This window comes from Atractosteus spatula, chromosome 2, assembly GCF_055471065.1.
Source record: "Atractosteus spatula isolate fAtrSpa1 chromosome 2, fAtrSpa1.hap1, whole genome shotgun sequence".
NCBI lineage: Eukaryota > Metazoa > Chordata > Actinopteri > Semionotiformes > Lepisosteidae > Atractosteus > Atractosteus spatula.
In genome coordinates, this window is record NC_142707.1 from 73,742,116 (window position 1) to 73,769,583 (window position 27,468).

General features: G+C 35.6%; 1 protein-coding gene and 2 pseudogenes across 1 annotated transcript; 1 reads left to right on the forward strand and 2 right to left on the reverse strand.

Moving 5' to 3' along the window:
- Positions 1–14,529: 14,529 nt before the first annotated feature.
- LOC148840252 (trace amine-associated receptor 13c-like) lies at positions 14,530–15,558 on the forward strand (annotated as a pseudogene).
- A 4,548-nt stretch (positions 15,559–20,106) lies between these two features.
- On the reverse strand, positions 20,107–22,618 carry LOC148840253 (trace amine-associated receptor 13c-like; annotated as a pseudogene).
- A 2,660-nt stretch (positions 22,619–25,278) lies between these two features.
- LOC148840254 (trace amine-associated receptor 13c-like) lies at positions 25,279–26,310 on the reverse strand. The gene has a single exon (XM_088936996.1). The coding sequence runs from the start codon at positions 26,308–26,310 to the stop codon at positions 25,279–25,281; it is 1,032 nt and encodes a 343-aa protein (XP_088793122.1).
- Between the last annotated feature and the right edge of the window lie 1,158 nt (positions 26,311–27,468).

The window sequence follows — 27,468 nt, forward strand, 5'->3', positions numbered from 1 at the left end:
AACTTGTACTGCAGTTCGTGTGATTAAGTGACTGAAGTCTGCGTATTGGTGCAATTTATTAAATTTTATAAAGGAAACTTTCACAGTTCATAATCAGGTCATAATCATCTCACATAATCACAAGCTCACAACCCTTCTATTGTCTCAGAAGGCAGAAGGTCATATTGTTACATCTGCCACTCTGGTGAAAGGGAACCGATGTTGAGAATGGAGGTGTGGCTGGTTACCATGATGGCCCACCTCCCGACACTGACATGTTAGTTTAGTAATGAAGCTTCACCTGAGAACATAACAAATTATAGCGACTGTATTCCTTTATAAAACTGTGGTTATTAGGTCAGTCCCATCGCCAGACAATGACCAACAAGGGCAGCATCCAGTTTTCACAGGGGAGGAACTAATATTTGCATGTTTATGGTCTTTAAATGGATGAAATATAGTATCTACTCAATATTTCTAAATAGGACAATATATAGGCTACTATAAGTGAAGTCTTCCTGCATTCTGGCCGACATACGAATTTCAGCCGCTTCAAAAATCCTTTTAACACCACCGCAGACGGTATTCTCAACAAACACTAAGCGCATTTCTACATTATTCCCAGAACAACAGACTCAACCACTGCCCAATCGAAAACACAAGCACCATTACAAAGAATGCAGTTAAATAACGCAAATCGCACAAAATCTTCTAAAATGCAAATAAGTGTTTTACACCTCCACGGCAGGAGTGACCATCAGGACCACGGCTGGAAGCCTAGCTGATAAAACTAGTCAAGACAACGTGGTCATTTTGACCAGTGATGAATACAAATAACAGTAGAGGCTCATGTTCAGTGAGAAAAAAAACATCTTAGTTACCATCAGTAAAGCTGAAAGCAATGCATGTGATCTGAGCTGAACTTTTAAGAATGGTGGTCGGAAAACAGTTTTGAGTGTGGAGAAAGAGTTTTCGCGTGTTGCTGTCGAAGCACAGCAGCACTAAAGTCAGTTTAAGTGTTATTAATAGGCTACTGCAGGTATTGCTTAAATGGTTTTGTGGTGTTCTGCCAGCAGTCTCTGAACAGTCCATTTCTGAGGCTTGTTCCTCTTAAATAAGGGACATGAGGAATCGGCATGCAACTTGGTACACTTCAAAAATCGAATCCAATCAAAGACGAACCGGTGCACCGTCGGGCACTCCGGGTGAATGAACAAACACACTCATATGTGTAATAAAGCACACAGCACATAGCCTACGAAAACAATAGCCTATGAAAGTGAAATGCAACATGGAGAAAAAATAAATATTTTTTTTTAAAATGGGGTCCCTGTGAATTCCTTCAAAGACTGCACCCTCCTCCGCTTTCGCATTTCTCAAACTACAAGGGGATTCTCAAATGGAGGAGAAGGGGAGGAGGAAGATGTGAAGACATTGTGTCACGAATCCCAAAGGTTTGTAGTTTATTATCTTTTTAATAAAGACACACCTGAAGAAGGTTTCACAGCCGAAACGCTGTGTTTTCCCTCTTCTCTTTTCAGCATGGAATAAACCTATTACTTGTGCCTTTGCAGACTACGCATGCTGACACAGCTACACACCTGAATCATTGTCTTTTTAATGCAACTTTCTTATTTTAGATTATAATTAGAAAAAACAATATAGCTAGTGGCTTTAATGGTTAGTATTTAAAAGCAAATATGCACGAAAAAACCTCAAATGCGATTTCTGTTTAAGGGCATCTTTAAATTCCCTTACTCTTTCTGTGAAAAACCTGAAGATTGTTATTCTGACTGTTAGAACTGTTTTTACTTCAACCACTGAGAGTGTTCATGTCATAATGTTGTAATAGTGTCAGATTCAAAAAGGTACTTCCTGAACACCGGCAGAGTGCTTCTTATGCTGGGTCAGGGAGTGAGCGGAGTGTCAGTGTGTATTCATCTGGAAAGGCGATCGTTTTCCGGCATAAGAGAGGATCGAATATGAAAGAGAAGAAATTCTCCGGTTCCAAGCTTTGAACTCCTTCCACGAACTCTTAGTTCAGAGTAATTGTTTGTGTTGCCGATGAGGGGAACACATTCGGTCCTAAACTGAATGCCGTCTGCGGGGGCTTGGGGATCTTAAAGAGCAGCCCTGATTAGCCTCAGGTGTGGTAGCTGCGGATTCCCATGCGCCGCAGAGTAGGGAATGCAGTGGGAGGTGTGCTCCACTGCCACAATGTACATTCATGATATTCTTTTATTATTAATAATGTTTGAATATTTATTCTGCTGTGATAATAAAAATATAAAATAGTGTATATATATATTACAGCTATAAGAGACAAGAAAGTTTTTCTTTATATAATGTGTGTAATACTTGCAGATTCTACATTTCTAGCTTCAAAGCAAAGGGGGTGTTTGCTCAGGTGCAGGGGGTTCAGATCCTATAGTCAAAGTAATCATAACGTTAACAAGTATGCTGAAAAGAAAAGTTTTGGCCGTGGAGCCTTCTTTAGTTGTGAGAAAGACAGGGCAGTAAGCAAAGGTAATGTAGTGGGAGAACAAAAGCTGGGAGAGAGGAGGAGCGAGAGGAGGGTGCAGAGGACAGAAAAAGAGTCCATCAAGAGGTGTGAAGTCAGAATAGGTGTAGGGAGGTGTGAAATGAAACCTACAATGAATAGAGAGAATTTAGAACAAAAGTAATCTGTCGTTGAGAGAAGGGGGTAGGTGTAATCCTAGCTGCAGGATAATTTTAGTTTCTCTAGTCTTTCTGATGTATGAGTTAGGAAAACCATCCTTGAGAACACAGACGGAGAGATTAGAGTGGTCATGGCCATCAGAGGTGAAATGAGAAACAATGGGCTTGGAGAGATCTTTAATCTTTACAGCCCTACCATGTTCTCTGAAGCGGTCTCCGAGTCTCCTTCCTGTTTCTCCAATGTACAGTAGATGTCTGGGCATTTACTGCAAGAGATTCAGTAAATAAGGTTGCTGGAGGTATAAGATGCCATCTGGGTGATCCGAATTGTCCTGAGGGGCCTCTCTGAGTCTCCTTTCTCTGTGACAATACACTTTCCCTGTGACTCTCTCTGTTTAAAGGTTATCTGTGATAACATTTATGTATAAATAAAAAAACAACAAATGAAATGAATGAAATATTGCATTTAATTGTACCAAAACTTTTTTTTCTTTAACCTCTCTCTCATACAAATAAAAGAAAACACACAAACTTCCACAACATGACAATTTTCCCTTTTTTTGCAAACTAAACAGTTCTATACACAAAAAATGCTAGTTTAATATTGCTAGTGTGTAACACTTGGTTACAGCATCATGTGTGTTGTGATTAAAAAGCTATTGACTCATGAAGAGCACCCCCTATCCCAGTGTATTGCCTGTCTAATGGTGCTATATTCCAAAAATTAGAAAACATTGCAGAAAAGATTCACAAACCAAAACAAGGTTGTGAAAGATCAGAGGGCCTGTCTAAAGTGTAAAACAGTTGGTTGCAGCATTGTGAGTGTTGTGGTTTGAAAGCTATTTAGTCATGAAAAGCTACCCCTTATCCCAGTGTATTGCTTGTCCAATGGTGCTATCTTCCAGAAATAATAAAACCTTACGAAGGAGATTCACATTTAAAAGCATAACTGTGAAAGAGGGCCTGCTTAGTGTGTAAAGCACTTAGTTTCAGCATTGTGAATATTGTACTTAAAAAGCTATTGATTCATGAACAGCACCCCCCATCTCCATGTACTGCCTGTCTAATGGTGCCGAATTGAAAAAAAAAAACCCAAAATAAAGAAAAGGTTCATAATCCAAAGCAAGGTTGTAAAAGGTGAGGGGGCCTGCCAAGTGTGCAAAACGCTTGGTTACAGCATTGTGAATGTTGTGCTTGAAAAGCTATTGACTTGTTAACAGCACCCCCTATTCCAGTGCATTACCTGAAGTGCTATCTTAAAAAAAAATAAAATAAAGAAAAGTTTCATATCCCAAAGCAAAGCTGGGAAAGGTCAAAGGACCTGCCTAGTGTGTAAAACATGTAGTTGCAGCATTGTGGGTGCTGTGGTTTAAATGCTATTGGCTCGTGAACAGCATCCCCCTATCCCAGTGCATAGTGCCACATTAAATAAAAGCATGAGACAAAGAGATTCACAACGCAAAGCTGTGTCAATCTTCTGTGTAACAAAATTGGTTTGAACATCATGGGTACTGTTTTTTAAAAAGCTGTTGAGTAAAGAATATAAATTTGCCTGCTGTCAGCAGTATTGTGTATATAGTTGACCCTTACCTGAATGAAAACAGGACATAAAAAAAGGGTTTCAGAAATCAAGCAAAGCTTTATCTACTGCTTACAGGCTAGATAACTGGAGAATACTTTGAGTTTGTTTTGGTGCTGCTCTGCTTTGCTATGGTCATATACAGGTTGTTCGCACGAACCTGTATTGAGCAGTATTTCTCGCATTGTGAACGTATGTACACAGCAGTCCCGCAGTGTTCCAGTTAGTGCCTAATTATGCATCGATGAAAAACCTGAGGTTTACAAAAAGAGAATTAGCTCACTGATAGTTTTATGTAGAGGTTGTGAAAAGATTAACAAGTCGCGGTCTTTAAAATGCGCTTTGGTTTTCCCTTGTGAAGATATGGACATAAGAATATTTGTGCGTGGTCAAAAAAATGGTGTAAAAACGACAAAGTGAAGGCTGTGACAACATTCGCAATGAACAATATATACACAAAGCAAGTGTTTTCGTAACTCGTTTTGTGAAAATGCTACTGGCGTGCTAAAATCATTTTCGGACTTCAAACTAACTTTACCGCAGTAATTAAACAGAGGTCTGGAACACCCTGTCTACAAAATCGATGTTTAATAAATTGAAGTTTGTGAAAAGAGTGACAAATCACCCCGAACTAAATATCATTTTAAAATACAAGCAGTTTGAAATTATTAGTTGTTATTAATACATTACTTAACTTTGAACATATTGTGATATTTAGAAATACCAAAAACTTCAATATAGTGTCGATAATATTTACTATTTTAGTTTTACAAAAAAAATGTTTATTTGTTAAAGGAGAACTCATGGCAAGAGCTGGGTTCAAACCCCTGACCTCCAGCATGCAAGTCACACATCTAACCCATTACAATAACATACCACTTAAAAGCTTAAGCTGTAGCTTAAAAGGGCAGGCAAAACGTTTCCAAGTAATCGCGGGTGAGTGAGTCAAATTGATGCCGATGTTTACAAAGAAAGTGTACTACTGCAATAATTTGAGCTATATGAATATAATTACATTGTTATTAATTTCTTTAGATTCCCGATTCCATATTATATTCCCTATTAATCAAATTCTAAAAAGTATGCGTTTTTTACTGTGATAACAAGCGCAAGTATTCAAAGAAAAGTTTAAAACATTATAACTTTATATGAAGTATATAAACTTAATATAGTCAGAAGGAGCACATAAAAACTTTTCCAAAATAACTACAGTATGTAACCGAAAGAAAGACTTTGATGCTTAAAATGTTAAGGAAGAAAGTGGAATACTGGTGTGTATTTTTTATTTAAACTACCAATACCAGCCATATACAGATGCAGCCATTCAAAGTGCGCGGCACAGACACCGCGGTACAGATACCGCAGGTATGATGACACGGCATACCGCGGTGCGTGATTGGTTGACCGACAGGGGCACTCGTGGTCCGTTGGTCTGTCGTAGAAAGACTTACTGTAAACGTCTTTACTGTGCCCGTTGTAGATATTGAATTTTACCACTGAAGGGAAATCTTAGTAGCTGAGCATAAAAAGAATAGGAGCATACTGTAACGCGTGTGAAGGCCATAAACGATATTAATTTTGGAACGTAAACATACAGTATATAGCTGGTCTTGGTACTTTAAAGAAAAAAATACACACCGTTATTCCATTTCTCCCTAAACATTGCAAGCTTCGAAGTCTTTAACTAACGTGATACCGGAGTCAACAAGCATACTTTTAGAATTTGATTAAAAGGGAATATAATATGGAATCGCGTATCTAAAGAATTTAATAACGGTATGATTATATCCGTGTACTGCGGCAGGGCTGTGTAGGGCTGTTTCGCCTGCCTGATCATGCGAGCTCTCTTGTAGCCTACTGGTCTAGGTGCGTGACTACCAACTGGTAGGTTGTGTGTTCGAATCCAGCTGGTGCTGAACTTTTATTTTAAAAAACATTTCTTCGAAAAAATAGGTAAGCGATATTATGGACAATCAGTTGACTTTTAGATTTCAAAATATCGCAACATGATCGATATTTGCGATATTTTGAACATATCTTCCCTTCTGACAGCAGTTCCCGCTTCTATTGTGTGTGTGTGTGCAACAGTAAATTTTTATAGAGAAATGGAGGCTGGACAGTATGCATTACAATATAAACATTTATATTGATTTAAATCGTGTTCTGATTTAAATCGCAAACGCGTGTTTAATTATGTGTTTTTAATCATAATCAGGCTAATGCATTTCTACAGTTTCTGTATGAACCAGCTTAGAGGTTCATACAGAAAGACAGCTTGTGTTTAAATCGAGTGTAAGGTAATTTATGCTTCTAAAGTCATGGTCAGTATTATTGTACTGTGCTGTACTGTGTCACATTATTTTATAGCGTTTTTATTGCGTTATTAAATCCGGTGGCGCTGTGTTAGTTTCCTGACTCACATTATTTAAACTACCACATTGATCATTCATCTCTAAATAAACTTTATTTTATATAGCGTTTTAAGCGATTAGGTAATTAGATTGCTCATAAACCTAATCGCTTTTTCTACATAAACACAGCGTGATTGCTCTCTGAAAATGCTTTTCCTTTATTTTTAAAGTAGGCTCAGATTTCAACTATAGATCGTATTATTATAAACTTTCTTGGAAAAATGTATTTTATGTAAACCATGTTTGCTATTAATTCATTTAGGGCTAAAATACGTTCATTGTCTTCCAATCGAGTCGAGTTGACATTGGAAGCCTGCCACACCCGGACTGTTAAACCAACGCATTAGCACGTCAAAGCCCATTGAGCCAGTATTGGCTTTAGTATCCCCCCCTTCTCCCCTCAATTCAATTCAATTCAAGGTGTTTTATTTGCATGACAGATGGGTACAAGCAGTGTTGGGTATGTATATTGTAACGCTTACGGCAGACAGGCACTGTGTAAGAGCCGGCGCACCAGAGCAGCGCACCGAGGGAGCGTCTGCATTTCTAACTTAGTTTTTAAAATTAGTCAAGCAATATGAAGCATCTCCTTTTACTTAGTGCCTGAGCATAAAAAGAATAGGAGCATACTGCAACGCGTGTGAAGGCCATAAACGATATTAATTTTGGAACATAAACATACAGTATATGGCTGGTCTTGGTACTTTAAAGAAAAAAATACACACCAGTATTCCATTTCTCCCTAAACATTTTAAGCATCGAAGTCTTTAACTAACACGATACCGGAGTCAACAAGCATACTTTTAGAATTTGATTAAAAGGGAATATAATATGGAATCGCGTATCTCAAGAAATTAATAACAATATAATTATATTCATGTTGCAAAAGAACTGCAACGGACATAAAAACTCCCTTGCTTTTAACAGAGCGTTCCATAATTTCTAACTACGAAAATGCCAGGTGAAAGGATTTGTAAACATATTTTGTTAAAGCAAGTCAGTTTTTTCCACAACACATAAAAGACATTTTTCCAAGAAAGTTTAGCCTTTGTCACTAATGAAACCACTAAATAAAGACATAAATATAGAAATCTTAAGATTTGTTCTATTTAATGTTGGTAGCAGGATGAACTGTCAGAGTGTATATTTTGTCGCAGAGTTGCTGCAAGATGTTAACAGTGAAAAAGGTATTTAGAAATGAGTTATTTCAAGATGAAAATTTTCAGAATAATTGCAAATCTAGCAGGATAGAGAAAGCACAGAAAACTGGCAGTTAGATTGATCAGATTAGTATGAAAAGTCATTTAGCAAAGGGAATTAGAAGAGTGACAAACTAGTATACTTTAGATCTTTTTTTCTGAACCAGGGACAATCTGATCATGTTTCCCTATAACAATAATAAAAAACTTTATTTGATATATCACCATTAAAGGTGGCATCTCAAAGCAATACAGTAGATGTAAAAACAGATAAAAGGACCACAGATTACAAAGTAAATGCATATAAGAAAGACAAGCAGTTAGAGGTGCTACCAAAATTAGAAAATGAAGCAGATACAGACACTAAGTCTTCTGAAAAGAAAGGTTCTGAGGTTAGATTTAAACTGGCCTTGGTGTGTGTGTGTTTGTGTCTGTCTGTCCTGTGATGGACTGGCGCTATGTCCAGGGTGTATTCTGCCTTGTGTCCGTCGCTTACTGGGATAGGCTCCAAATCCTCTGTACTGGATAAAGAGATTAGAAATGGAAGTAAAGGCACTGTGTGGATGGAACTATACACAGTGTTAGAAACCCACTATGAAATGGCAGCATCTCACTGAGAATAAAATATTTTATTATTTTATTAAAATATTTTATATCTTAAGGAAACAGCCTTTCCACCTCTCTTGCACATCAGTATCCATACCTAGTTATTTAAACAAATTGCCTCTAATTATAAACATCTTAATATGCTGGCTCTGTGGATCCGCATCAGCTATGTTTGCCCATTCCTTCAATTCATGTGCATCCAACACAGTTCAATGCCAGCAACTACACATAATCTAAAATACAATCCTTATTTCAGTATCTATGTAAACATATAGTCTGTTAACTTCATCATCTTCATCAAAAGTATGCCTAACCCCATTAGGAAGTGTTCTTGTTATAAGTGTATTCCTCAGCTTTCCCCAAACTATCTTCTTCTTGCCAACATCTCTAGTCTTTTATCCTGCAATAACTCAGCCAACACTTAAATCTCCAAAAGCTGCTTGTGTTAATTTCTTTAAATCACAAATATCATGTGTAAATACTGGCCATGTAATACTCTGCATTGTGGAATAATAGTTTATTTTAAAGGGAACTAGAGAAACTAAGAACTAGAGAAATCTAGTTTTTTTCTAGAATTAATAAATGCACATCCTGTTCACTGAGGAAATTAAATCCACACTGAGCAATCTTCAATATGTTCAGAATATGACAGCAAGAATCCTATCAGGGATGCATTACACCTGTTTTCAAGTCCTTGCACTGGTTACCTATCAGATTTCGAGTCAACTTCAAAATCCTTATCCTCCTTATATACTGTCCTACAACTGTTATTATTGATCTCCGAATTATTGTACTTGACATGACTTCATTCAGCCTTTCCTGAACGTCTATGACAGGCAGAGAGAGTGCTGTTTCTGGTGCGATCTTTTGCAGCTGACATTTCACTGTTTTAAACGAACAAGAAATTAGACTGCTCATAAATCACTTATTCTATATAAACACAGCGTAATTGCCCTCCGAAAATCTTCTTTTTCTTGTTCGTTTTAGAGACCTTGATCGAAACTGATTTTAGATGTCAGAAAGGATTTATTTTCTCTGTATTTCCTACATTGCTTTGTCGAGATTTTAACTTTATATCTAACTTTATATCTAGGCTCAGATTTCAACTATAAATCGTACAGTAATTAATAGCAGTAAATACTGATGTTTATACATAAAAAAGTCATGCCTTGGAGTATAGACCCCCAAAGGAATGCCATAGACTCAAACTGCAAAATAAACACATACAGAAAGAAAGTATTTGTATTGTAATTGCAAATCCTGGTACTGTATGAGTGATTGGTATGACTTTCCTCATTACAAATCTCTTATTAGAATTTAAATTTCTCTGTAACTCCAGGTCAGAACAGAGAAAATGTAACTGCCTTAAGGAGTTTACGATTATGAAAAATAGAAGGATAAGCATGATACGTATGTCTTCTGTCATTTTCTAAGTCATGTTACTGAGCACCAAATCGTATTGAGAATATGAATCCATTTAAGGTTTATACCATTAAAGTAACGGTTTATTCCATGCTGAAAATGTTTGTACCAGACTTTTTTGAGGCCTGTTTAATTGTGTCTGAAGTCTGATGTTGTAAATTTTATTGTTAAAAAGATCCATGAAAATGTCACTACTAAAGTTAGCTGGTACTGTTGGTACTGTAAGTGGCAAGTAGAGCTCATATTTTAGATTTTAAGGAAGCAACGGACACAAGGCAGAATACACCCTGGACATAGCGCCAGTCCATCACAGGACAGACAGACACAAACACACACACACCAGGGCCAGTTTTCCCATAAACCAATTAACTTACCAGTATGTTTTGGAGTGCGAGAGGGAGTCATATCACACATATGGAGAAAAACCATGTAACCCAGAGAGAACATGTAAACCCCACACACACAGGATGGCAGGAATTGAACCTAGGACCCCAGTGCTGCAAGATAGCAATGCTAACCACTTTGCCACCATTATAAATGGATGGATATCTTAGTTATCTTTCTAGTTCACAGGTTTGCATGCATAATTTAATTTTGAAAGCCACTGAGACATCAGGTACTACTGTTGTATTTATGAAAAAGAAACAAAACAAAAAACATACTAACAACTGTGCCATCCTACTCCTTAGCTAATACATTTTATTATTCATAAACAGTTAACATTGTTAGCAAAATATTTTGAATTATATTTAACCCTATTTTTTCTTTAGTTTTGTATTTAACTTATTATATGATAGTCAGACTTAATGTATATTTGAACAATGAAAATATATTTTTACAAGATTTTACATTAAGCACTTAAAATTAATATGGTTAATAATAGTAAACTGTAACATGCTGTAACAAGATCGGTTAAACTGCGAAGAAAATGCTTTCAGAGAAAATGTTTCAGGTGTGAAGAACATAGATCTCCAATGCAATTTCAACCAAACCTGTTCCCACACACCCTGCCCCCACTACCATTAGAATATACACAAAGCACTCAAATCTTTCGAGCTAATGATCAGGTGACCCGAGAGAGAGCGAGAGAAACACCAAGGGGTGCGGAACCAGGGAACTATTTACATGGAAAACGGGCGATCTCCCCAGACTGTCCGCCCGTTTCACTGTTACCTGGATACCTCTTTATTTAGAACTCACAAACACTGATTTTTAGTTTAGAAGGATTCAAGTAGGGTTTTAGATGAAAGGCAGCGACCTTAATCAAGCCCAAATCACAATTGAACCCATTCAGAGCCTACATTACATTTTAGCGTTTCATTCTGAGCAGAAGACCCTCACACCTGAAGAAGGGGGAGGTGTTTTTCGCTGGAAATCTCGCCTGCTTCTACTTTACAACCGGAGTGCTGGCTGTGACGAATTAAACCGGTTTTACAAGTTTCAATCACAGACCATGTGACATGGGAGTCAGGAAACTCCACCGGATTTGATAACGCTATAAAAACGCTATAAAATAATGTGACTTGGCACAGAACAAGTTTACAGCACAGTTCAATAATAAATGCTGACCATGACTTAAGAAGCATAAATTGCCTTACACTCAATTTAAACACAAGCTGTCTTTAGCCCTCTAAGCTGGTTCATACAGAAATGTAGAGATCCAGGCTCAGAACACACAGCTTCATTAGCGAATACATATGCAGGACAACTAGAGAAGACGTTTTACAGAGGATGGATTTTTAGAAACATCCCATCAGTGACATCACTGAAGTCAACTCCTAGGTACTGTAACTGTCGTGTGGATAGTTTCACAAGAATCAGACAAAGGTTTAAGCATCGCTTGTTCTAGATAAAACTGCATAAAAAAAACAACAACCCATAATGTACTTCTTTGCGGCTCTGTTTGCCCAAATCATATATTCACAACGTGAAATCTAGAAAATAATATTACGTAACCAAAATCCGCAATATGGAAACAGAACCTGTGTAATTGTTGATAGATGATGTACTCGTAACATTTTTTCAAGACGAACTACAACATTTAAAAAATGACTTGTATGTACTTGATATCTCTAATCAATCCACGGGTCCCAGCACGAAACGAAACTAAAACGCATACCGTTTCGCGCTTCTTATTAGTTGCTCAAAAGTAATTTGACCTTATGAAATGCATAATATAAACCTAGAAACATATACGTGAGCAGTACTTAAGCACTGTAGTATCGGTGTTAAGACATACCTCTCAAATACTGTAAATCAAGTTAAAAATATCTCAAGACAGATTCTGGTCATAATGAAACCATGTTTCGTGTATGTTTTCTTTAAAGTACCGAGACCAGCCATATACTGTATGTTTATGTTCCAAAATTAATATAGTTTATGGCCTTCACACGCGTTGCAGTATGCTCCTATTCTTTTTATGCTCAGCTACTAAGATTTCCCTTCAGTGGTAAAATTAGATATGAATAGTCAATACTTAAACGGGCACAGTTAAGACATTAAATATACATATACATACTGTATACAGTACAGTTTGCATACGGTAATATGTTTATGTTCCTAAATCAATCTCTTTTATGAGCATGTGAAAGGCATGGTGAATCACTGTACTTTGCATGATTGGAAACAAATGCGTGATTGCGAAATGCTGTGGTGTTACTTTTACAAAGATGGTCAATGAAAAAAAGAATGTTGACCAGGGCAATACTTTGAGTTTACACTTACAGCTTGTCCAAGGTCATTCATTATTAATACTATTAGTAATATCTTCGTTAAAGACTTTGATGGCCACAGCTCAAACATGAGAGGTTGAGCTTTATTAGCTCCACCTTGCGGAAATTCCGGATACTATTATTTTGCTTGTCGTATTATAGGAGAATTTACGGTAACTCGCGGTATTTACCGGTAGCTTGCGGTAGACTGCGTACAGCGTACCGCAAAATAATGCGGTATCGCCCGCGCATTTTGAATGGCTGCATCTGTACAGCCTACATAATATGTTTATGTTCCTAAATTAATATCGTTTATGACTTTCAGACACGTTATCTTCCTCTTCTTTTTATGCTCAGCTACTAAAATTTCCCTTTAGTTGTAAAATTCCATATAAATATTCAATATTAAGCGGATTTAAACATGCACAGTAAAGAGATTAAATGAAGCAATTGTTTCACTTACAACCAATGCACCACGAGTGCCTCCTGTTGCTAATTTTTGCCAACCAATCACGTACTGTGGTATAACACACTAAAATGCAGATATTTTTGCATGGTAGGGGGTTTTACCATGCATTTTGAATGGCTGCATCTGTAGGTGTCAACTACCAATGTCCTCTATCCTCTGGCTCCATGCTTCTGACCTCTGACCTCTGACTTCTGGCTATCACCCCACATTCCAACATGCTCTCTTCACTGCAATTAACCTATTATCCAACCACTTCTCCCCTTTTGTTCTACTTAAACCTTTTTACCTCACCTCTCCATGATCACTATTGAGTTCTGCGTTCACCTTTCACCACCTGTTTGTCTCGCTACCTTTTGGATGACGGATTCTACCTTCCCACCGACTACGGACCTGCCTTATGAATTGGACTTGGAAATCTCTCCTGACTCTTGGTTAACGGATTTTGCCCCCCCGCCACCCGCCAACTATGGACTTGCCTCACAGATCGGATTTGGCTTTCGAACTCTGCTCTCTGGATTTCGGACCTCTGCCCTCCTTCTTGACCACAGTAATGCCTTACGATTCGGACTTCGGTAACAGAACTCGCACTCTCTCTCTCTCTCGACCTTTCACTCCAGCCCCACACAGGGTCCAAACCAGCCCTACTGGTATTTGACATAATGATTTGTAAAAGGGCAATATTCTGACTCATTGCTTAAATAAATGAGCAAGCAATCGTTACTTAGACACATACAAATACAGATTATCAGACATTTCTTCCAGCATCATTCCAACACACCTCTGCCAAACCCAATGCCATTACCTGTGCAGTAACCTTCTGCCTTATTTTATTGAGGGGTGCTGAAAATTTCAATTGCATAGTATGACTCTCTTCCCTTAAGTCAACTATATCAAAACTAAATGTATTCATTTAGTATTATTAATTTAATGTATTGATTCATTTAATTTAAAACAACTTTTTACCCTGTTAGCTGAATAGTAAACAGAAATTGTAAAGTGTCAACTTTGTGAATCCCTAATTAAACACAAATGCATTGTACTGTGTACAAGTGGTATTTCCTTTGTAACATTTATAGTACACATTCATAGGTTTTTAATTTAAATTTTAATAGATTGCTGAAGGTAAAGTAACTAACCAATTCATGCACTTTCAAAAATTTTTTTTTTCAAATTCAGGTAATTTTAACATTGAAGTTTTAGTAACGGGTATATACAGTAGTCACTAACCTCAACATAATATCTAATAGCAGGACAGTGTTGCTCTATTTAGATCTCTAGGCTCCTTCCAGCATCAGCAACTCCTCCCCACACATAAACAGACTCACACAGCATAAGCAGGAGGAGCTACTAGAAATTCTTTATAAACTGAGCAGCAGCAAAGACCAGTAGGACTATTTTGTGGCAGGAGAGAAGAAAGGATGCTGAATTCCTTGCTGGCATTTTTTGAATGGACATTTTCATTTATTCTCTGGTAATGGAATTAAATGAAATTGGAGAACATCAAATAGTACAGTATTGTTTTTCATCTGACAATGCATCTTGCCCAAAAGAAACACAATCCACAGCTGTTTATGTCATCTTATATGTTTTCTTTATATCTGTGGCGATACTGACAGTGTGTGGAAACCTGATGGTGATCATTTCTATCTCTCACTTCAAGCACCTCCACACACCAACCAACTTCCTCCTGCTCTCTCTGGCTGTGGCAGACTTTCTAATCGGGCTTTTTGTGATGCCATTCCTGATGGTTAGATATATAGAAACCTGTTGGTATTTTGGGGTCACATTCTGTGCTGTTTTCTACTCAGTTGTCTCTATACTTTCAGTTGTTTCTCTTAGTAATGTTGTATTTATAAGTATTGATCGATATCTTGCCGTGTGTCACCCATTACGGTATTCCAGTAAAATAACAGTTAGTATCATATGCATATCTATAATATTCAGTTGGTCCTTCTCTGTATTTTATGTGGCTATAACGTTTAGTATAAATTTTAAAAGGTCTGAAAACCTAAATGCCTGTCTTGGAGATTGTTTATTTGAAATTAGTGTACCTTGGGTCATAATTGACATGTTGATCACTTTTATTTTGCCTTGCTCTGTTATGATAGTTTTGTATATACAAATATTTATTGTTGCCAAAAGGCATGCACAAGTGATCAGTTCAGTTACTGGACAACATTACTGTAGAGATGGAAGCAATAGTAAAATTTCTAAAAGATCGGAAAGAAAAGCAGCCAAAACTTTAGGAATTATAATGGGCGTATACCTTCTGTGTTGGATACCATATTATCTTTTCAGCCTGGTTGTCGGAAACATAAATTATTCTTCGTCATCTACAGTAATGAATTCTCTACTTTTTCTCGTTTATTTTAACTCTGCTCTGAATCCCATTTTGTATGCCTTCTTTTACCCCTGGTTTCAGAAGTCTGCAAAATAAATATTAACATTTAGGATATGTGATCCAGCATCCACACTCATTACTTTGTTCCCAGGAAATCATTAAATTTTACATTCAACATAAAATTCAACAAATTATATTAATTTATACTTATTAATGTCAATTATTCATGATTAAAATACATTCCAAATAGTTCATTTGTGGAGTAATGGTTCATTATTTCTCCATTCTTTTTTCTTTCACTTTGATACACAATCTCAATTTAGAGTCAAAGTAGGTTTAGTCTCACACCTGAAGAAGGCTCCACGGCCAAAGCTTTGTGTTTCCTTTCTTCTCTTTTCAGCATGGAATAAATCTTAACTTGTTCCTTTGCAGCCCATGCATGCTAACGCACTTGAACTACTTAAACCCCAGAAACTTGTCTTTAGTACCCATCATTCTTCAGTAGCCAATGTGTTGTAAAATTGATTGGTATGGAGATAATTTGCGGGTAAGCAATCTTTGCTTGCAGAGTGAAGGCAACTTAAATTGTTTCTATCAAAATCTGCAGTAAATAAAGAAGATTTTCATGGGTGTCATATTCCCTACTACAATACAAAGAAACAGAAAATGTGCTATTAGGTTTCCATTTTTTAGCAAATGTTTAGTAAATAATTTATTCATCCATAGGGCATGAATTTGATACGTTTCCCGTTTTTACATTCTGCATTGTTGCTTTACATTTGAAGGCTTAAGTTCTGTTTTCATATTCTGTAAAAAGCTGGGCTCAGGTACCAGCTTGTAAATAAATGTAAAGAATGTGAATAAACCTTGTGTGTTTGTCCACAAGCATGTCCATATGATGTTACGGAACAACTTTCTGAAGCTTAAGAGAATATCCAGTACTGAGAGGCTGAATATACTTTTATAAGTGGAATATTGGGATAGCTGAATGTACTGAACAACTGGTCTGGAAAAGAATCTGGAGAAGAATCTGTGGTATTTAGTCTGGAATAAAAAGACTACAAGGGGATTTGATACAACTATTCACAATGCTCAAATGCATTGACAAATTTAATGCAATGAACCTTTCAAATACAAGCAGTTTGAAATTATTAGTTGTTATTAATAAATCACTTAACTTTGAATGTGTTGTGATATTTAGAAATACAAATTCAATACAGTGTCAATAATATTTACTACTTTAGTTTTTCAAAGAAATGTTTATTTGTAAAAAAAAACTCATGGCAAGAGCTGGGTTCAAAGCCCTGATCTCCAGCATGTGAGTCACACATCTAACCCATCACACCAACATACCGCTTAAAAGCTTCCAAGTGTTTCCAAGTAATCGCGGGTGAATGAGTCAAATTGATGCAGATGTTTACAAAGAAAGCGTACTACTGTAAAAATTTGAGCTATATGAATATAATTATATCGTTATTAATTTCTTTAGATGCGTGATTCCATATTATATTCCCTATTAATCAAATTCTAAAAAGTGTGAGTTTCTTGTACTGCGATAACAATCGCAAGTATTCATAGAAAAGGTTAAAACATCACAACTTTTTACAAAGTATATACATTTAATATACTCAGAAAGAGCATGTAAAAACTTTTCCAAAATAACCACAGTATGCCAATGAATGAAAGACTTTGATGCTTTAAATGTTAAGGAAGATAGTGGAATACTGGTGTGTATTTTTTATTTAAACTACCAATACCAGCCATATACAGTTTACATAATATGTTCATATTCCTAAATTAATATCCATTTATGACTTTCAGACACGTTATGCTCCTCTACTTTTTATGCTCTGCTACTAAAATTCCCCTTTAGTTGTAAAATTCCATATTTATATTGAATATTAAGTGGATTTAAACATGCACAGTAAAGAGATTAAATGAAGCAATTGTTTCACTAACTGCCAATGCACCACGAGTGCCGCCTGTCGGTCATATTGGCCAGCCAATCACGTACTGTGGTAAAATGCGCTGTGCTGTAGATAATTTTTTGTGGTATGGGGTTTTACTGTGCATTTTGAATGATTGCATCTGTAAGTACATTTACTCCCTTCAGTTATGCATGAGAATTATTTTGGACATTACTCTTTTATAGATATACACTATCCTTCCATTATCAGAATGTGTCTTATTTCTGGAATGAGGGAATGAGCTGATATCCAGTTCTTAGAAGGTGATTGGTCTATTATTTACACGTGGCATATTTAAAAAACAGATAGAAGAGGCTAACAGTTCATTTTTGATCTATGATCTGAATTGATTGTTTTGGAATACATCTCAGAGAGAGACTTAAGTTTTGATTTTTTTTTTACAAATAATTTTTTGAAAGACTGGTAGAGAGACTGTGGAAAATGGTAACCAGCTTTGCAGCTCAATCAGTGAGTATTGTAAAGGACATGGAAGACGTTCAATTAGGAGCTCAAAGTGTATCTAGGATTTAGTCATGTTATGTGTATTGGTAGTTTTGCTCCATGTTCCTGCTCTGAAAATAAAATTTGATGTTTTTTTTGGCTGCATTAGTGTATGTTTTCTTGAGTCATCCTATTTATACAGTATATCCCTTTATCACACCCCCCAACACCCATGTGCAAATGCAGCTCACACCAATGAACCAGTCTCTTTATGATGAGGTTCCAAAGAACGAGAGGTAGGAACAAAAGTTAGCTGTAATTGGCTACAACGGAAAAAGGAAGTATTTCCTTCACAGCTTGTACTGTAGTTTTAAAAAGTTGGCCATGTGAATCGAATACATGGGAAAGACTGCAATTCCCAATGCACATATGTGTCAAACATTTTTTATTACCAAAAATCACAAAATATAGCTTATTTAAACGTCTGCGCAAAACTGAACAAAACCACATCGGGTTCACAGACTATAATAATAAAACAATTGTTTACATGGTATATCTGGCTGAAACAGCCCTACTTTTATTTTTAATATTAATTTAATGTTTAACATATACAAAATTATTAAAAATGTTCATATGATATACAAATTAAATTTTAATATTCGATAAAGATTATTCCCAAGGGGCATGGGAAGACACAATGCACTTTAAGGATTCACTGCACCACCTGGAAGTTTTAGAGAACAGGGTAGTCCTGCTTGCAATTATTTGGAAAAAATAAAAAGATGTTGGACTGTATCAACGTTCCATGGCACGTTCTTTGTATTCTGAGTAACTGCATCTGTTCTTGAGTGAAGGAGCACGAGCCGAGTGATGGAAAGGTTTTTGAGAGAGTTTGATTAGCAATTTGATGTGCAGTATAGGAGGAACAGTGGTGCTAATCCACAATTGGTTTATTTCTTTTTTTTGGTACATATTGTATTATTTTGTTAGTTGTATTTTCTCTGTCCTTGTCATGTGAAGTTTTCCTTTTTGTCCTTGTTTTGACTATGTGGCCACACAATCGTAATAAATCTTTGTATGTCCTTGAACCTTGCTTTTTTTTTAATCTTTTGATTCTGGTCCAGCTCGGTGGAGGAAACATCCTGGTTTCTACTACCTACACAGACAGGATTATGTGACAGCTTTATGTTCTAAAATGATTTCAAATAAAATTTGCCATCAATGTGATGGTATTGTTATATGTTTATGCTATTTATATTATAGCTTTTCATTCTAATTCTTGCATAGTCTGTACTTTAAAAAAAAATCTAAACCTTTGTGAATGTGATCTAGACAGGGGTATACTCTGACAGCATTAAAAAAAAAATGGAGCTATGCCCTAGAAAGAGCATCATAAGCACGGTGTGAACAGTAACTCCTTTTCTTGATACGTCCTACATGAAGCATGGGAAAACTGCTTGTCGATTGACGTCACTCATCAAGTTCTGTGTTAAGATACACAGATTTCCTGAAGTGACCTGAAAATCATTTGCTTTTCATTTCCTAAAGATTTAGTAACCACCGTGTTCCTGAAAAATAACTAAAATGCGAAGAGTTTGAAGATTCCAGCAACACCTTTGAGGTATGTTTACACCTGGCCTCATAATACAGAGTAGAAAAGAGGGCTTTGCACTCAAATTTGTTATTTCAGGACAGTGTATCCTGTCTTGCACCCCTTGCTTGCTGAAATAGGATATGATGAAAAGGTACTTCTATGTTTTTACAGAATATAGGTTGTTTCTCTGGTATTCATATGGGTTTCTTACTGTAAAACTGTTAAGAGCCTATACTAGGTACTTCTCGGGTATGTGTCCTGGACAGAATATCAGTCCCTCACAAAACACACAAACAAGCACAGGGACAATGATTTACCAAGCTGGTGCTTTTGGAAGGATGGAAGAAATTGAATCAAGCGACAAAAGCCGATACAAATATGGAGAGTGTCCATGCGTTGGTAAAGACCCTATGTGAGACGGTATCATCAGAAGTGTCTGGAGAATGACGTTAGGGACAGCGAGGTAGGTTGGGATGACAGACAGTGGGCGGTAACTGAACTAATCAGTTGTATGAGGGGAGCGCAGGCGAATGAGTCCAAAGGAGGTCCAATACTGTTGCCGGGTCACAGTCCATAGACTAAAAAGCCAGGAGATCCATCCAAGATGAACATGAACAATTAAAAGCCAGGGAAGAGGGAACTGGAACCAGGAACATGGAGGATTAAAAGGATAACGGTGATAGGCGCTCAGAGTCCCTGATCCAGAAGTCAGGATGCCGCGCTGAAACCTGTGCCCTCGGGCCACTCCTGGACCCAGTGGTAGGCGGGCTTCCGGACATCAGTCTTTCAAAGCTGAGCCCGGAACCGGAATTAAATAATTAGAGTGGAACAAGGGACAAGTGTGCGTAATGAAAGTAAATAATACAAGAAAGGTGGGAGCACCCTCTAAAGGAGGGATGATGACTGTGACAGAGAGTTTCCATGTGGATCTTATGAAAAACCAAGAGGTTTCAATCCCAATTACAACCAGCACTCTAAGAGGAGCTACTGTTGATTTTGGTATATTACCCTTTTTATATATTTTATATATACTGTATATATTATATATATATATTACCTTTTTTGTTGTTTTTGACCGAAGGAGTAGAATGTGTAAATTCATTTTTTTTGTACTAAATGTAAATTTAGGCCCAAAAGACTTGCAATTGTTCTACACATTTTTTGCTTCCCAAATTGATTTTTATGTGTACATAATTTATTGTAATTTAATAAAGACTCTTACAAGCTTAATTCAGGTTTTGAAACACGAATGTGATGTTCACTATTTAGAGCACAAGAAGCGCTTGGAGTAACTGTATTCAAGTATTTTTATATGCGCCCCCCAGCCAGTTCTGTATAAAAACTGTGCTGATGAGAAAACACATGTAAAATATTAAAAAACAGGCAAGATTTCTTAATCTGGGGTCATGTAAAGCCCTAATCCAGCAGGTTGTTAATCATATCCCTTAAATCACAAATTTCTAAATGCAGGAACAATTTAACAACAATGAGTTGTTAAACAAGTGGCTTTTCTGCCCTCCAAAAAAAGTGTTTCCTGTATTGAAACATTATTTTCTAAACGGATCAGTTGCTAAAACAAGCACTCCTAATTTAAAGCAGCAGATAGTTTAGGGTGACCTGTATGAATAACTGAATTGGGGCTCTCCGGGAACATAGTTGGTGACTTTTGCTTTAAATATTTACCCTTTACAATATTACTGTGTTTGTATGCCATTAAGTATTTCCTCCCAAAATGAGAGGCTTCTCATATATTTTTATTTATATATTTTTACTATATACAGTATATCAATTAAGAAAATATCAGAAAAATAAATTATCATCAGAAATTAGATAGATTTTTATTCCAAAGTAATAGATAACACAGAACAGCTTTGCAATTGAAAGTATTAAGCATTTATTTTGAAGACTGCAATATTGCAGCCTCAGATAATCAATGTGTTAAAAATTCAATTACCAGATTAGGAGTAAAATCTGACAATATACATATGCTGAAATAATCTGAAATCAATCACAAGATCTTTCTTTATATCTAATACAGTTTTGTACAGTATTAGATTTATAATAAGACATTTTTTAAATAATGCAAGAAAATTCCACACACACATTTATGTTACATTCACTCTGAAATGTATACTTCACAAATTTAAAATTCAACTTTACAAAAAGTTCAAATGTGATACTTTAACACCCTATATTATGCTGTGATTTGATCATTTCAGAAAATTGTACTGATTTTTTATCTGGTCATCAAAATATATTGAAAAACTGATATAAAAGTTTAAATATCTTTCTATTGTGTTAGATTATATAAATTAAACAGTTAAATATTGTTCGGAAAGAGATTTATGAAATCTGTGTAACATACTTTGAATGTTAAAATGAGTTTGACAGACTTCTGAAACCAAGGATAAAACAAGGCATAAATAAGTGGATTGATACAGGAGTTAAGATAAACTATTACAAAGGGAGAAAAAGCAAATGCTGTTGTAGACACATTGACATTTCCTTCAATGAGTGTCCAGATGTAATATGGTACCCAGAAAAGAAGAAAGACAAAAACTACAATTCCTAATGTTTTTGCAGCTTTCCTCTCTGACTGTTTTGATAGTATGTGTTTGGTTTCTACATTGTTCTCTGTAAAAGAATGTATTAATCTTGCATGTCTTTTTGCAACTATTAATATTTTTATATATAAAGTTATCATAGTAAAGCAAGGCAAAACTAAAGAAATTATTATGTCAGTTATTCCCCACAATTCACTGACTACAAACAAACACTCTCCAAGACATGAATTTAATGGTTCAGTGCTAAAAAGGATTCTATTCAAGTAAATAAAAGCCAACATGTATGAAAATGATAAAAGCCAGGTGAACAGAATTAAACCTTGAATAAAATTCACTGTTATTTTAGTAGAGTAAAGCAATGGATCACATACAGCAAAATGCTGATCGATAGCTATTAAGACCAGATTACTGAGAGAAACTGAGACAAGAACAGAGTCAAGTGACAAGTAAATAGAACAAAGCAAGTCCCCGAAGTATCAACACGTTTCTATTAATGCTGTCACAGTTAAAGGCAGCACAATTGTTCCCACTAGAAAGTGTTCTACAGCCAGGGACAACAGAAGCAGGTTAGTTGGTGTGTGGAGCTGCTTGAAGTGAGAGATGGAAATGATCACCAACAGATTCCCACACACTGTGAGCACAACAGCCGCTCCCATTCCTGTGTACAGAGCAGCATAGGCTGCTGTAGATCGAATTTCTTTATGACAAGATGCGTTGTTAGATGGAAAACAATAATATGCAGACTGAGGTTCTTCTGAATCAGGGTTTTCCATTGCTGAAATTTAAGTACACATGCAAATTAAGGAAGAGATTTCTACAATTCAACTGTGCTGAAATGAAATAAATGATTTTCCATAAGTAGATGTGTGTACTACATAACATAAAGTAATATAACTAAAGTAATAAGTATCATATCATTTCTATATGTTTGACTTGATGTGAAAAAGAATGAGATGTTTGTTATTACTCATTATTTTATATCTGGGGGTTAACGACCCCTCCTGCTCTTAGTACATCTAGATCATTTTTCATTGGTTTGTAGGACATGTTAATGCACTGGAGTTTTGTGAGGAGCCTAGAGAATCACTGCACCTCAGAAAATGATCTGAGTTTGAAAACAACAGTCAAATATTTTCTGAAAATGATATTTTAATTTTTTGAAAAGCATAAGATTTAATGACTGTAGCAGTGCACATTGTTATCACTTATTACATTGATTTTAAGTCTGCTGATGATATATTTTATGTCAGCAGCAGTTTATGTAAGTTTTACATTAACTACAACTTAAGAAACCAGTACAATACAATATTTCAGAAGAAAATATTAATTAGCAGTGGATATGAAATGTCACTTAGTAATGACAGTTTAAATGAATGTTCAATTAGGCTTCTTAGGATGTTCAAAATAAAAAAAATACATCATAATATAACAACAATATGATGTAACTACAATACCTTTCCTCAGTAATGCATAAAAATTATTTAAAGATTTGTGTTTAAAAAATGTCAACTATCCTTCCTTCATCAGAAGGTAAAGGGTTATTTTTATTATTTGAATTATTCAATGCAAAAAAAATGAGGAGCATCTAATTTGAATATATTAAAGGGAACATATTTGTTATTGCTCATTATTTTATATCTGGGGGTTAATGCTCCCCCGCTCTTAGAACATCTTAGAACATCTTGATCATTTTTCATTGGTTTGTAGGACATGTTAATGCACTGGAGTTTTGTGAGCCTAGAGAATCCCTGCACCTCAGAAAATGATCTGACTTTGAAAAAACGAATCAAATATTTTACTTTTTTGAAGACCATATGATTCAATGACTGTAGCAGTGCACATTGTTATCACTCATTCCATTTACAGTTAAAGGTACCACAGTCACTCCTACTAAAACGTCTTCTACAGCCAGGGACAGCAAAAGCAGGTTTGTACAGTATTATTAGTAGTATTAGTATTAGTATTGTGAGTCTCATAATTTAAATCAGTCATATAATGTAACATCCAGGTGACCTGGAGCTCACAGCCTCTGGTCAATCTTTTAATGATTGACAAGTGAGTCCCAGCTAGGGTCCCAGTCCAGATGGGTCCTTTCTGGAGACTATAAGACACAGATGTTGGGAGCTTCATTTTTATTGCAGTTGTTGAACATGGAGCCAATTCATGATATTCTAGATTGTTTCAGTATTTGCATATTGTGAAACAGTCCATTCTCAGATGCAGTCATTAAGACGTTAATTATGAACATACTGTATAAACACAGAGCAGGCTAATCAATAATTATAGTAAATAATTAAAACCCTCAGTTGTCAACGAATATAAGGGGTGGCTGGTACAGTTAGTAGCACCTGAGTTCTTTCTTCTCTGGCACAGCTCTGCTGAAAGAGTAATACATGAAAGGAAAACTAGGATAAACCAATATTTATTAAAAATAACACAAAGTAGTCATTACACAATACAGCATACAACAGAAGTTACCCTATTTTCACAACAGGGTGACTCATAGGCCTGTGTTTTGAACCACACAGAAAAAGCCAGACTGCTAGCCTAGTACTCAGAAATCATATATAATGCCTTACAGGCTAGAAAGATAACTAATTGTAAAACACCTGTTAAATTAAATTGCCTTTTTTTAAAAAAATGAACCGATTTGTGATGTAAAAAGGGTGTATATAAGCAATTGCATATGCTTTTGAGTTTTTAAAACCGTTGGTGAAGCAGGTGTCACTGTGATTGTTTTCTAAAATGCATCGCTGACCTGGAGAAGAGTCTTTAGCAATGGTGTGAAGGACCTGTTTTAACTAAATGTCGGTTAGGATGCAGGTTTCTCCTTTTTGGCTGTTAAGGCATTTTATTCTGTTTTTAGATTATACAAAATTCTGGATTATTCCAAATCTAAAGGAAATACAGCTCTGAAGTTTACTGAATATAAAGTCAGTAATAAAGTAATTCAAAATGGACACAAAACTATTATTTTAAACACTTTAATTCCTGAAGTTATGTCTGTGCCTGTAATAATGTATGTCAAAAAAGATTCATTTTATATACAATTGTAAAGGTTTTACTAAAAATGTAAAATGTAATGTACTTTTTAATATGAAATAATTAATCTTGCATCAGTCAGATTTTACATCACAGTACTTACATAGAAATGTGTGGTATTCTAGCTCTGACAAACAAAAAATTGCTCAAGTACAGAAAAAAGGTAAAAGACAAAAAATATACATTTAACCTTTGCATTCTTTAAATTCTGTGCACATGTAATAAAATACAATAAAACTCAATAAAGTATTGACAGTAATAGTATACTGTATACTTAGAAATGTTCAGGAAATAAGTTGATCAAAGATGATGCAGTGTTAAAAATTCTAAGTGTTATAATCAGTTTTGCAGACTTTTGAAACCAGGGATAAAAGAAGGCATAAATAATAGGATTAAGGGAAGAATTAAAATATATCAACCAATCTAGAAAATTTTTCAGTACTGAAGAAGATGAAGAAGATAAAATGTCATCACCATTAACAAAACTGGACACAAAATATGGCATCAAACACATGAGAAACACAACAACTAAAATCCCTAATGTTCTGGCAGCTTTTCTTTCAGATTTTGTAGACATTTTACTTTTCCTGTTTTGACAAGAATGAATTTTTTCCTTAACCATACCAATGACTTTTGCATGCCTTCTAGCTACAACAAAAACTTTTCCATACAATAATACTATCACAGAGCAGGGCAGAATAAAAGCAATAATGATATCAGCTATACCCCAGGTTTCATGGATAACTACACTGCACTCTCCTAAACAAATATTAGTTTTTTCTGATTCACTAATATTTCCATTAAAGTAAAATAGTGCCAAACTATATAGGACTGCAAACAGCCAGACAAACAGTATGAGCGACCCTGTTAAATTTACTGTTACTTTGGTGGAATATTGTAAAGGGTCACACACAGCAAAATACCGGTCAATAGCTATACAAGCAACATTATAAACTGAAACAGAAACTATGATACAGCTAATTGTGTTGTAAAGCATACAGAACATTTCCCCAAAATACCAACAGGTCTCTATTAATAGAATTAAGCAGAAGGGCAACACAGTTGCTCCTGTTAGAAAGTCTGCCACAGCCAGAGAAAGCAAGAGGAGGTTGGTTGGTGTGTGGAGCTGCTTAAAGTGAGAGATAGAGATGATCACCATCAGGTTTCCACACACTGTCAAGATAACAACAATTGCTGCAAAACTATACATCACCACATAGATAACTGTAGAGCGCACTTCCTTAGTACAGGATGAGTTGCCAACCTGAAAACAATACTGCACAGCTTGAAATTCCATCATTTCCATTGAATTGTAAAAGTTAAAAAGTTTGACCAATTTTTTACCCACACTTAAATATTACTATATAACAAATGGCTTCATTTGACAAGAATTAGAAACCTTTAATAAAAGTGCCTTTCACTAGTGTCTGGAACTGTTTTGATGTTTGTATGCCATTTATATCAACATTTGCCTGGTCCCTGCTGCTAGAAAGTGTTGATGACTCTTCTGTGCTGACGACACCTGTTGTCCTGGGGTTATGTGAGGAGCCTGGACAGGAGCTCACATCCTCAGAACGAACTGGGAATAAACAGAAAAAAAGTATAAACAAGAAGGAAATGTAAAAGAACTTTAAGCAAATCCAAATTAACAAAAAAATAAAGCAAACAGAGGCTCTGAACAAGTGAGGTGAAAGATAACCTCAAGAAGAAGGGATCATATAAAGCTCATGTATCTCCCAATACTACTGTGATTTCTAACATTGAACATGTTCATAGTTTGAATGTATTTCCTGTTGTTGACGTTCATGTAATATAATCTGAAAAATGTAAAATCATAGCTCCTGAGTTTATTTGGGTTATTTGAGTGGAATATACTAATGAAGGTGTGTGTATTTGTGATTATCATATTGCTGATTTGATCTAATTGCTTTTCTATAACACTGTAATAAAAATGTCACACAATATCCTAAATAAAATCTCCCTGGTGCATTATGCAGTTATAACATAACCTCATGATATGTCAAAATAAAAATCGATAAGAAACACAGAAGCATCCCAGATGTCTGCATCTTCATACTATTGTTAATAATTGCTATATTTGAAAATTTAGCTAGGTTGGACGTGTCAGATAAACTTCTATTAAAGACTTTTATGGGACATAATGTGTGGAAAATGGAAAAGAAAAAGAACTGTTTATAGGCAAAAACATGTTTTATTTTTGTGTTATGTGCAAGTATTGCTAAATTTGAAAATGTTGCTAGCTTGCACATATGAGATAAACTCCTGTTACTGATGTTTTTGGAAAATGGAAAATAAAAAGGCCTGCTTGTTGGCAAAAACAAAACAAAACACTTAATTTCTATTAAAATACATACAGAAGTTTATAAATCTTGTACAATGAGAGAATAAAACTCATAACTACATAAAGAGCACAAAATAAAGTATTTCACTGAATGAAACTAAA